The sequence below is a fragment of the Clinocottus analis genome, unplaced genomic scaffold (assembly GCF_023055335.1).
Source record: "Clinocottus analis isolate CAN_PGR_092001 unplaced genomic scaffold, fCliAna1.0.p SCAF_17, whole genome shotgun sequence".
Taxonomy (NCBI): domain Eukaryota; kingdom Metazoa; phylum Chordata; class Actinopteri; order Perciformes; family Cottidae; genus Clinocottus; species Clinocottus analis.
The window spans coordinates 17,203,812-17,216,311 of NW_027175898.1; the positions used below are offsets into that span (position 1 = coordinate 17,203,812).

At 51.3% G+C, this 12,500-nt stretch overlaps 1 protein-coding gene across 1 annotated transcript in view; it reads left to right on the forward strand.

The window, feature by feature from the left end:
- Positions 1-12,500, forward strand: part of klf8 (Kruppel like factor 8) — a 40,888-nt gene that overhangs the window by 11,137 nt on the left and 17,251 nt on the right. Inside the window, 1 exon segment of the mRNA XM_068579762.1 lies at positions 8,995-9,342. Coding sequence (XP_068435863.1) covers positions 8,995-9,342 — 348 coding nt within the window.

Below are 12,500 nucleotides of genomic sequence, written 5' to 3' on the forward strand. Positions count from 1 at the left end.
ACACATGAAGCAGAGACTTCTATACAACCAGAGGAGTCGCCTCTGGTGGTCAGGAGAGAGAATGCAGCTTTAACACATGAAGCATAGACTTCTATACAATCAGAGGAGTCGCCCCCTGGTGGTCAGGAGAGAGAATGCAGCTTTAACACATGAAGCATAGACTTCTATACAACCAGAGGAGTCGCCCCCTGGTGTTCAGGAGAGAGAATGCAGCTTTAACACATGAAGCATAGGCTTCTATACAACCAGAGGAGTCGCCCCCTGGTGTTCAGGAGAGAGAATGCAGCTTTAACACATGAAGCATAGGCTTCTATACAACCAGAGGAGTCACTCTCTGTCGCCCCCTGCTGTGCCGTGGAGTTATTTCCAGGAAGCTCCTGCTCGTCGTCTTTCGTGGTGAGTTCAAGGGCAACTTATTTTGGGCCCGAGGGACGGCAGCCCGGCCTTCTCCTCGGCTCTGCTGGTTTCTGTGAGGTGGGCGTGGCCCTTTAAGAGGTGGGCGTGGCCCTTTAAGAGGTGGGCGTGGCCCTTTAAGAGGCGGCGGTCTGGAGCTATCAGGGAGTGGTTGGTTGGGCGGCTGGAGATAAGTTTGTCCTCTCTGTCACCGTGCAGAGAAGAAGTGGACGTGTGTGTGTGTGTGTGTGTGTGTGTGTGTGTGTGTGTGTGTGTGTGTGTGTGTGTGTGTGTGTGTGTACTGTATCGACATCATCAGCCACGTCAACTTAATTTTCTGTTTTCTGAATGTATTGGTAATGAATTCACGGCGCTGTGTTGAGGCCGTAAAGACGCTGCTGAGAGAGGAGAGGAGGGAGGAGAGGAGAGAGGAAGGAGGAGAGAGGAGAGGAGAGAGGAAAGAGGAAAGAGAAAAGGAGAGGAGGGAGGACGTTACTGTCGGAGTAAACTGTGGTGGCGCTGGTGATGCCTTCAGGCTCTCTGGTTCAATAGATGTAACCATAACGGTCTCATCGGTACCTGAACGCACCACGGCAGCCTCACAAGTGATGTGTAACATAAAAGATCACAGGACGTCATGTTACGCTGCAGACTACACACACACACACACACACACACACACACACACACAGAAACAGAAAGTAAGGAAGGTTGAGCGAGAGACGGAGCTGTGTGTGTGTGTGTGTGTGTGTGTGTGTGTGTGTGTGTGTGTGTGTGTGTGTGTGTGTGTGTGTGTGTGTGTCTGAATTTGTCTATATAAAGGAAGTGTAGGCCAAAAGCCTCTGACCCTCATCGCTCACACACCATATTTATGAAGGTACACACACACACACACACACACACGTGTGTGTGTGTGTGTGTGTGTGTGTGTGTGTGTGTGTGTGTGTGTGTGTGTGTGAGGGACTCCAGTTACAGGAGTTGTGCAATCTTTGGACCCTCCACTGTAAACCAATGAGAACTGACCTCCCTGTCCTCTCCCAACTTATCTACTCCTCCTTCTCTCCTCCTCCTCTCTTCTTTCTCTCCTCCTCCTCTCTTCCTTCTCTCCTTCACCTCTCTTGCTTCTCTCCTCCTCCTCTCTTCCTTCTCTCCTTCACCTCTCTTCCTTCTCTCCTCCTCTCTTCCTTCTCTCCTTCACCTCTCTTCCTTCTCTCATCCTCTCTTCCTTCTCTCCTTCACCTCTCTTGCTTCTCTCCTCCTCCTCTCTTCCTTCTCTCCTTCACCTCTCTTCCTTCTCTCCTCCTCTCTTCCTTCTCTCCTTCACCTCTCTTCTTTCTCTCCTCCTCCTCTCTTCCTTCTCTCATCCTCTCTTCCTTCTCTCCTTCACCTCTCTTCCTTCTCTCCTCCTCCTCTCTTCTTTCTCTCCTCCTCCTCTCTTCCTTCTCCTCCCTCTCTCCTCTCATCTCTTCCACTCTTCTTGACCTGCACTTCAACTCTTCTTCTATTAAAATGGTCGACTGCGTCTCGATTTTTTATTTTCTCCATCGATAACAAAACAAAAAGTGAATTCAGACGCCGCCGCAAACCGGGATTGAACCCGCGGCGCCGTGAGGACGCCGAGTAGCTTCTTCCTCTTCTCATGATGAGTGAGTGTGTGTGTGTGTGTGTGTGTGTGTGTGTGTGTGTGTGTGTGTGTGTGTGTGTGTGTGTGTGTGTGTGTGTGTGTGTGTGTGTGTGTGTGTGTGTGTGTGCTCTGGGAAGTCGTGGCGTTGGAGGCTCGTAGGTGTAACCAGACATGAAGCGAGTACTTGGACCCTCTGACGGCATGAACACATGAACACATGAACACATGAACACAACGCTGCTGACTGGGGCAAACCCACCCTCCCCCCTACACACACACACACACACACACACACACACACACACACACACACACACACACACACACACAGGCCCGGGGTGTTGGAGACAGGCAGCACTGACCCAGATAGTGTCTGTGTCCCACCCTCTCTCTCTCTCTCTCTCTCTCTCTCTCTCTCTCTCTCTCTCTCTCTCTCTCTCTCTCTCTCTCTCTGCACTGTAAAAAATGAGCTCAGTAAGAGTTTTTATTCCTGCTGAGTCTTCATGTGAATGTTTGAAATGGTCACATTGCTGCATCGTGAGGTCTGAGAGTCTTCAGAGTTCGTTCACAGCGAGCGAAGTCGTTTATAAAATATATATTTCTCTCTCAGCTACAAAGTGTCCGGCTTGATGTTTGGATGATTGTTTTATGAAAAGACAAAAGTCACCTGTAACTTTCTTTTGATGTCATAATTGGTGTAAATACTCTGAGGGATGAGAGCATTAATAATCATAACAACATGCAGGGTGTTGGTTCAAAGAGGACCGTTTGGAAAAATTTGAAACTTTGATTCTTATTGGTTTCCTGATCTGAAGTTCAAACGTTTGGTGGAGCCGAGGGTTTGAATCCCGGCCCCTCCCCCCCGGTAGCGGACGGGTTGTTCTGAGCGCGTGAGACCGTATGAGGACGAGGACGAGTGTTTAGTTCACGCTCAGTCAGCCCGCAGCCGCTAAAAATAGATTCTTGAAAACGTTGAGATCGGACTGAAGAGCAGAGACGAGTCGCACGCCACGAATCACTGCTGGTTATTTACTCTGCTGGTTATTTACTCTGCTGGTTATTTACTCTGCTGGTTATTTACTCTGCTGGTTATTTACTCTGCTGGTTATTTACTCTGCTGGTTATTTACTCTGCTGGTTATTTACTCTGCTGGTTATTTACTCTGCTGGTTATTTACTCTGCTGGTTATTTACTCTGCTGGTTATTTACTCTGCTGGTTATTAAACGTCCAAAGCTCAGCTGCGTTATGCCAACAGAAGGAACTGTTTATTAATGATGTCGACGAGGCTGAAGTCCAGTCTGCTGAGGACGCTGCAGCAGAAACATGAGGAATATTCTAGAAGTCACACAACGTAAAGACCACGATGACACACAACTGTTCCCACGATGATCACATGACCGTTGAAGACGTCACCTCAGACGATGACGAGCGAGAGAGAGCGTTGTTCATCCACGCTGGTTACGTTGTTGCGTTATCTGGTTCTGTTAAGTGTAACGTTTCTCTTTAAAAACAATGTAACGTTTCTGTGTTTATGCAGAGAAACGTTACATTGTTGCAGTGTTAAGTTGTTACGTTGCACCGCTACTTTGTTTGTACATAGTTGTGTTACGTTACTTTGTTTGTACATAGTTGTGTTACGTTACTTTGTTTGTACATAGTTGTGTTACGTTACTTTGTTTGTACATAGTTGTGTTACGTTACTTTGTTTGTACATAGTTGTGTTACGTTGTTACTGTATTAAGTTATTTGGGATTTTCGAGTCGTGGACCAGTTAAATTGTTGAAACTTGTGTGTCGTCTTTGTCGAGGTTTTTGTTGAACTCGTTGGCCACGATGACGAGAACAGAAAGATCAGAAAGTCTGCTTCATGTTCGTGTTCGTGTTCCTTCAGACTTCAGGACGACAATAAACAGAAAAGAGCCTCCACATAAACATGAACATGGCAGAGTGTGACCCCCAACACGTCTCCTCTCGTCAGCGTGAGTAATGACAACGTGGTTCCTTGACCTCGGCGTGACCTCAACGTGACCTCGGCGTGACCTCGGCGTGGCGGCGTCCTGCAGACGTCAGCAGCTCCTCTGGAGCGCCGGCGAGCTCCACTCCTGCTGTCAGAGCCAGACGTCCACCGCCGGCTGTCTGCCAGCCCGAGGACTCGCTGAGAGGACCCGGCCCCTCGCCCACTCGCTCCCTCGCTCCCTCGCCCCCTCGGCTCCTCGCCCCCTCGCCCCCTCGGCTCCTCGCCCCCTCGGCTCCTCGCCCCCTCGCCCCCTCGCTCCCTCGCCCCCTCGGCTCCTCGGCTCCTCGCCCCCTCGGCTCCTCGCTCCCTCGCCCCCTCGGCCTCTCGCCCCCACCCCGACTTCCTGTGGAGGGATCAGAGGCTGACAGGGTCACGCCCACCCCACCCTGCTCTATTCCAGGAACTCCACAGTGGTCCCCCCTCACACACACACACACACACACACACACACACACACACACACACACACACACACACACACACACACACACACACGTCTGCTGCAGATGTGGATCAAGTAGTATCAGCAGTAAAGATTCTCCGTCCTGGTCTCTCAGTGGTAGATCTGTGTGTGTGTGTGTGTGTGTGTGTGTGTGTGTGTGTGTGTGTGTGTGTCTGTGTGTTTGTGTGTTTGGACGGGGCTGACTGTGGTCAGCATGCCCGTATATTCAACCAGAGGATCGGTGGTTCGAGTCCTGGCTCTGCTAGTACTTGTCGATGTGAGCTTGAGCAAGACACTTAACCAGTTTAACACTTAACTAACTCCTTAACTAACTCCTTAACTAACTCCTTAACTACCGGCTGCGTGTTGCTGCACAGAGAGTTTTCTACTTTAATGTGACAGTTTTCTGTGTGTTACTGCTGAGCTGCTCCTTCGTGGGCAGCAGGAGAAAAGCTCCACCAAAACCATCCTCCCTCCTGCAGACGCTCTGACGCTCACCTGGAGGCGTCAACGTGAGGCGTCAACGTGAGGCGTCAACGTGAGGCGTCAACGTGAGGCGTCAACGTGAGGCGTCAACGTGAGGCGTCAACGTGAGGCGTCAACGTGAGGCGTCAACGTGAGGCGTTCGGGTCCAGAAGTGGACCTCCAGCTCAGAGGTAGAGCTCGTCTGCGTTGTCTCTGTCGGGAACATTTACAAGTCGACGAGGCGCTGAGAAGAAGTGACGACGACGATGGATTGTTCATGGAGAGACGATTCATATTCATGTGGAGCTGAATGAGAGGATGAGGATGACGATGAGGATGACGAGCTGCAGCAAAACCCTGAAACACTGAGCTGAGAAGAAGTCAAAGACAAAAGAAAGATTAGAGAGTTCATACGGTCATGAAAACATGGAGGAGTTATGGAATTTAAATAAAATAAAAATGTCCATGTCTGAAGAGTCTATGAAAAAAAATCCCCAAATTTGTGTAAAAGTCCTGTGAACGTGTTATATTCATGTGTTCATGACGTTCATTTAGTATAAATAATGAATCTGCTTTTAAAAGAAAGAGGCTCAAAATATCAGCAGCAGCCGTACAGACATCTATATGAATGTTTATTGTCTCTCATGGAAACGTATGGAAAAGTCATGTAAACAACCAGAGGAGTCGCCCCCTGGTGGTCAGGAGAGAGAATGCAGCTTTAACACATGAAGCATAGACTTCTATACAACCAGAGGAGTCGCCCCCTGGTGGTCAGGAGAGAGAATGCAGCTTCAACACATGAAGCATAGACTTCTATACAACCAGAGGAGTCGACCCCTGGTGGTCAGGAGAGAGAATGCAGCTTCAACACATGAAGCATAGACTTCTATACAACCAGAGGAGTCGCCCCCTGGTGGTCAGGAGAGAGAATGCAGCTTTAACACATGAAGCATAGACTTCTATACAACCAGAGGAGTCGCCCCCTGGTGGTCAGGAGAGAGAATGCAGCTTCAACACATGAAGCATAGACTTCTATACAACCAGAGGAGTCGCCCCCTGGTGGTCAGGAGAGAGAATGCAGCTTTAACACATGAAGCATAGACTTCTATACAACCAGAGGAGTCGCCCCCTGGTGGTCAGGAGAGAGAATGCAGCTTTAACACATGAAGCATAGACTTCTATACAACCAGAGGAGTCGCCCCCTGGTGGTCAGGAGAGAGAATGCAGCTTTAACACATGAAGCATAGACTTCTATACAACCAGAGGAGTCGCCCCCTGGTGGTCAGGAGAGAGAATGCAGCTTTAACACATGAAGCATAGACTTCTATACAACCAGAGGAGTCGCCCCCTGGTGGTCAGGAGAGAGAATGCAGCTTTAACACATGAAGCGTAGACTTCTATACAACCAGATTAGTCACCCCCTGGTGGTCAGGAGAGAGAATGCAGCTTTAACACATGAAGCATAGACTTCTATACAACCAGAGGAGTCGCCCCCTGGTGGTCAGGAGAGAGAATGCAGCTTTAACACATGAAGCATAGACTTCTATACAACCAGAGGAGTCGCCCCCTGGTGGTCAGAGGTTGTCTCCTGCTTGTAACCTTCCAGCTGCAGTGCATTGTGGTCCACTTCCTGCTCAAACCAGAGGGATCTCTTCCTGTGTGGTTGTTTATTGTCGTTACAAAATGGCGGCTCCCCAACAAACCGGATGTTACATCACCAGAGTTTTAACTCTCTGCTCCAAAACTCAAATAAACTCCTCGTGTTACACGACACCGACCAAAGTACTGAACAAAGCACCGTACAGGGAAGTAGAAGCTGCTTTTAAACAGTTTGTTGTAGTTTCAGAGCCCGGCTAAGGGTGGGTTGCCAGTTCTGTGGGGGAGGGGCTGGTGGGGGGAGGGGGAGGGGCTGGTGGGGGGAGGGGGAGGGGGGAAGGTGTGGCATTGAGCCTTCACCTTTGTTTGGAGACACAGAGGGGGCTCTGTCCCATCACAATAGGACTGAGAGACCAGTGTGTGTCCTCTCTGTGTGTGTGCGTCAGTGTGTGTGTGTGTGTGTGTGTGTGTGGGAGGGGCCGTGCTGCAGCCACACCCCGGCTGATTGGCTGATGCCACACCTCGCAGTGGAATCCTCTGCAGTCACATGTCGGCCTGCAGTCTTCACGCTGACCGGCTTCAGCCCTGCTGCTCTGGATCCGGACTCTCGCGCGCTTCTTTCCTCTTGCCACACTTTTAAAGTACAGTAAGTCCATTTTTTCGCTCTTGTGCCGACATTCTGACGCCTTGAAACACGACTTTACGTTTCGTGTATCTGCTGCGTTCGTGCAGACAGCAGCAGCTGCGTGATGAGTTCTTGTCTCTTCCTCGTTGGTGTTAATGAGCGTAGCTGCCTCTCTCCTGCGCGCTCGCGGCGCTACGTTTCCTCCGCTCGCGAGCAGGAAGTGAGTGCGTGAGAAAAGGAGGCGTGAAGCCGTCACTTCCTGTCTGAGGTCTCGCTCGGCACAGGACGGCACCGCTTTGCTAGAAAGCCGGCTCGGTCCAAGCCGAGTCTCACTTCTTTTTTAAAAAAAAAACACGACTCTGAACTCTAAACCGACACGTCGGCCGTGACCGCGCTCTCACCGGCGAAGGCCGAGAGTAAAGAGGAAGAGAAAGAGAGAGAGAGAGGAAGGGAAGTCATCTTTAGGGTCATCTTTAGGCCAGATCAGCAGAACCCAACCTGAGGGTCACGGCCCGGCCGCGGCCGCTGGACTCTGACCTGGAGACGCTTTGCTTCTCTTCCTCGACTCCTCGCTCAACAATCACATGAAACATTTCATGCTGCTCGCACGTTGAGAGACTTTAAAGTCTTGTTTCTGAGGAATGAAAGCAGCGCGATTACTCGACTGAAGGAGTCAGACAGTAGATGTACAGACACAGCTCTCCAGTGGAATAAGTCATTCCTGCTGTGGATAGAGGAGGAGGAATGTTCTTCAGCTGTTATCAGACTGCAGCATCGTGTCCTCGCCGCCTGAGAGCAGTTCAGATGTTTCGAGGAAACGACTCGACCATCGTGAGAAAGAAAAAAGCATAAAAACAAGTAAAGAAATCTCGTCCGCTGAGACCGAAACCAGCGCAGAGCCGAAAGAATCGATCCACGAGGTCATCGCCAGAGGAGAAGCAACGCGAGGAGATGGTCTACACCTGGAGGAATATGAATATGAATATGAGTCCAGTGTCTGATAGCTTCATGAGCAGCTCAGAGCACATGGAGATGCTGGAGGAAGAGAAGTGGACATGCAGAGAAAATGGAGACAGAAGAAGAAGAGAAGGGGTGTGTGCAGCAGTGTGTGTGTGTGTGTGTTGAGTCCCTCTGCCTCGGCACTCCCCACACCTCTGTGTGTGTGTGTGTGTGTGTGTGTGTGTGTGTGTGTGTGTGTGTGTGTCTCTCGCTTCCAGAAAAGGGTGTGTCCGCCCGCCTGCTCTGAGAGCGAGGGAGGGGTCAGTCCTCTACTCCTCCCTCGCTCTGTTATTTCTCTCTCGCTCTCATTCCCTCACTGGCAGCCTCAGGATTAAGGCCTTTGTCTCTCTGCCTCCTCTGCCTCCTTTTTTATTTCCTATCTCCTTCTCTTTTTATTTAGCTGTGTGTGTGTGTGTGTGTGTGTGTGTGTGTGTGTGTGTGTGTGTTGCCCCTCCTCTCCTGGAGGGTTTCTCATCGGGGGTTTTCTTTAGCCAGCTTCTAGCTCAGAGGTAATTTCCTCCTCCAAACTCCAGCGTTCCCATTTCCTGCCTCACTTCCTCTCCTACCTGTCTTCCTCCCTTTTCACATTTCCCTTCCTCTTCCCTCGCTTCTCGCCCACTTCACTCTTTCCTTCTTCAAATCCTTCCCCCTCTCCTCCTGAAAGTTTTCTTTTCTCCCCCTCTTGTTTTCTCTCTGCTGTTTCTCCCAACCCCCTCTTCCTCTCCCCCTCCTCTTCCTCTCCCTCTCCTCATCTCCTCCTCCTGTTCCCTCACCTTCCTCCTCTCCTCGTCGCGTGCCCCTTCTCACCTTCTTCTCCTCCTCTTCCTCCTCAGTGCCAGTCGACTCCTAAGCAGAAGAAGAGCGCGGTCGGCGCCCAGAAGAAGCTGAGGAGCAACGCCAAGCAGAGCGCCGTCACGCAGAAGCAGCAGCAGCCGCCGCCGCCGCCGTCTTCATCGCCGGGGGAGGAAGAGGAGAAGGAGGAAGAGGAGGAGCCGGCGACCAGGCCGCGGGAGGAGGAAGAGGAGGAGGCGGCGGTCAAGGAGGCGCGAAAGGAAGTGGCGACACAGTCTGCGAAGAGGAAGGAGGAAGAGGAGGAGGAAGACGAGGAGGAGGAGGAGGAGGGCGCTGCAGCCATGCCCTCCATACAGATCAAACCAGAGCCGGAGGAGATGGAGTGCACGGTGAGCATCGGGGGATCTGATTGGTTAGAAGTTAGTCACACAGAGGGAGGAGGGGCGGGGCATCGTTGTGCATCGTTGTGTGATTGTTGTGCGATCGTTGTGTGATTGTTGTGCGATCGTTGTGCGATTGTTTGAGTTCATTCTCTTCACAGACGAGTTATTGTCTCCCGCTGGAGGCAGAGGGAGTCCTGATGGCCTCCAGCTCTGGTTCACTGCAAGCCGGGTCTCATTTCTCAGGTCCAGATGAAGCGGTCTGGATCTCATGATGTCTGATCTGGTGTGATCTCCATGAACAGAACTAAAAACCAGACCCACGTTGTGCTGAAACTAGAAGAATCTCGTCTTCCCTCCTCGGCTGCGTTGAAGCCCATGTGCTCCGCCTCTAGGTCCAAGTCTTCATTCAGTACATGACGTCCTTTTGGCAGGGGGGTCTTTAGGGGCGGGGCTACGGGGTGATTGACAGGCCGCTACAACGCCCGTTGTTATCATCTTACAACGTTGACCCCACCCTCTTGTGGCTCCGCCCTCTTGTGCCACTTCTGGTTGCACCAACAACATGAAAAAACAAGATGGCCGACGGCGTAAATGTTAAACTGGAGGGCTTCAACCCCTCACAGTCCACAAAGCAGCGAGGTGACGTCCACTTCTTACATAATTATGGTGACTATGGTAACAGATTAATGCGTTTGAGGATTAGCGACTTAACTCCAGTTTATAATACGAGGATTTCACAACTCGGGAACTATTTTCCATCCCTGCCGGCTGCGTGGCCGTGTGAACAGGTACCCAGCACACACTCGCTCTTCAGCAGCGTGAACGTGCCAGAGGCTAGTTCCTCCCTCGTGTTTGTACTCGCTGTGGTGTCGTTGTGTAGTTGTGTAGTTGTGTGGTTGTGTGGTTTGGTAGAGATTTAAAGGTCAACAGTGAGTTGTGACTGTCTGTCAGATCTCCAAACACACCGTTCATGTAATCAGCTGTTTCACACACGCTCTGCTCTCTCGATTGAATGGAAATAGATCTTTAACTCCTGCTGCTGGAGGATCAAACACTCGGGATCTTCTGGCGTCTCAGACTTTAATCTCTGGACTCTGGAACGAAGCGTCGACCCGTCGTTGTGTTAAACTACTAAAGTTGAGCTTTGCTCGCGTCCTAAAGTCTTATTACGAGGAGGAGGATGGGCTCCAAGGGTTTCCTCTCCTCTGTGGAGGACGCAGAGGAGGGATCGGAGGAAAGGAAGTGAGTTTAAATGGAGATGGAGGGTCGTAGATTAGTGGGCGGGGCTCTGGATGAGGAAGGAAGTGATGATGAATGAGGATCTGTAGATGGAGAGATGGATGAGGGGTTTGACCCGAGAGATGTGTGGAGCGCTAGAGGAGGGCGAGGATGAAGTGTTTAGCGATGATGATGATGATGAAGCTCGGGAGCGTCTGTAAAAGATGGAGTGTGGGATCTCTTGCTGCTGTTTGAGCTCCTGTTGGTGACGCAGCTTCCTGCTTCCTGTTCTTCCTGTTTGTCTTCCACAGAAACCAGAATCCCAGCTCGCTTCACTCCTTCACTCCTTCCCTCCTTCACTCCTTCACTCCTTCACTCCTTCCCTCCTTCCCTCCTTCACTCAATCAGCCAAATATTATTGCACAACGTCGAGTGAACACTTTCAGAAAAGAGGGAACGTTGAGCAGAAATTAACGAGCTGAAACATAAAGGCTGGAACGAGCTCCGTGAAGGGAACAGCGACGGGGTCAAAGGTCAGAGAGAGAGAGAGAGAGTTTAAATGGAGAAGGAGAGAGAGAGAGAGAGAGAGAGAGAGACTCCTCTTAAGATAGTTTTATTTCTCAGGATCAAACTATTTCAGTGAATGAAGCTTTCTTTCTTCCCCCCTCTTCCAGGCGACTCCTCTTCCTCGTCTCGTGACTTCTTCACGCTCAGATTTATCCGCCCGCAGGCTTTGAGTCGTGTAAATAAACACAGAAAAGTGTGCAGTTCGAGCCTTTTAAATCTCGGCCAGACGAGGCGGCGTAGCGCCTAATAAAGGCTTCAGCGCCGGAGGCCCCGCGGCCCCCTGAACTCATCGCCTCCCACGGCTGTCGCGTCGCTAGTTAGCATCCGTCGTAGCGCCTGGGTGAACGTCTTCACCGGGCCGCGTTCAGCAGATGTCTTTCCACAATTTTGCGGCGTTCACTGCTGCGTTTCTGGACTCTCGTGATCTTCCTGCTGCGTTTGCGGCGATGACGGCTTGTAAGCGAGCGTCAGTCAGCGACTCGTTGTTCTGGGTTCGTCCTGAATCAGGAGACGCGGTGTCACCCTGACGATGATGCACGGTTTCGGTCTTTTGTCTTGAACTTTTTGTCTGCGTGTTTTAATTAATTGCGTGTTATTTCCTTTTGGAATATTAATAATCGGTCATTAGGCGTTCGGATCATCCGGTTTTGTTCCCCGAAGGCGCGCTGCGGTCACCTGCTCGGCCTCGCGGCTATTAAAACCGTTTGTCTGGTTGCGTGTTTTAATTGCGCCGTGACACAAAAGGATCCTTGGTGGCTGCGTCGCTCCACAACGTTGATTACATTTTATCAAAACTAATAAAAACCGGAGTGCGAAGGCGTCGCCGCTGCATGCGAGCGGCCACGCCCTCCAGCATGCACTCCAGCGCAGCCTGTCACAACCCGAGAAGGTCTTAGAATAAAGGGCGTGAGCGCTAATGATAAGGCGAGGCCCCGGCGGCGGCGGCTCGGGGCACGCCAGGGCAGCAGTTTGGCCCCGCCCAGATACGGAGGGGAAAGAGGGAAGGGTGTAGTCGAAGCTGGATGGGTGGAGGAAGCTGTGTGGAGGAGAAGATAGGGTGGGAAGCATGTTGTGGGAGAGGACGGACACAAACGAGGAGGAGGAGAGGGAGAGAGATGGGAGGTGGAGGAAGAGGTGGAGGAAGAGGTGGAGGAAGAGGTGGAGGCAGGGTGTGGACGGTCAGATAAGAGACTGCTGCGCCGACGTCCATTTTGTCCTCTGAGCTGCCTTCAGTCAGTTCAGTTTCTGTTTCCCGTGACGTCGTCCCAGGACGCACACGGGGAGGCTAGGTCCTGCGAAGCTAACGGCGCTAACACACACACACACACACACACACACACACACACACACACACAGAGTTGTTGTTTTGTTTGACGCAC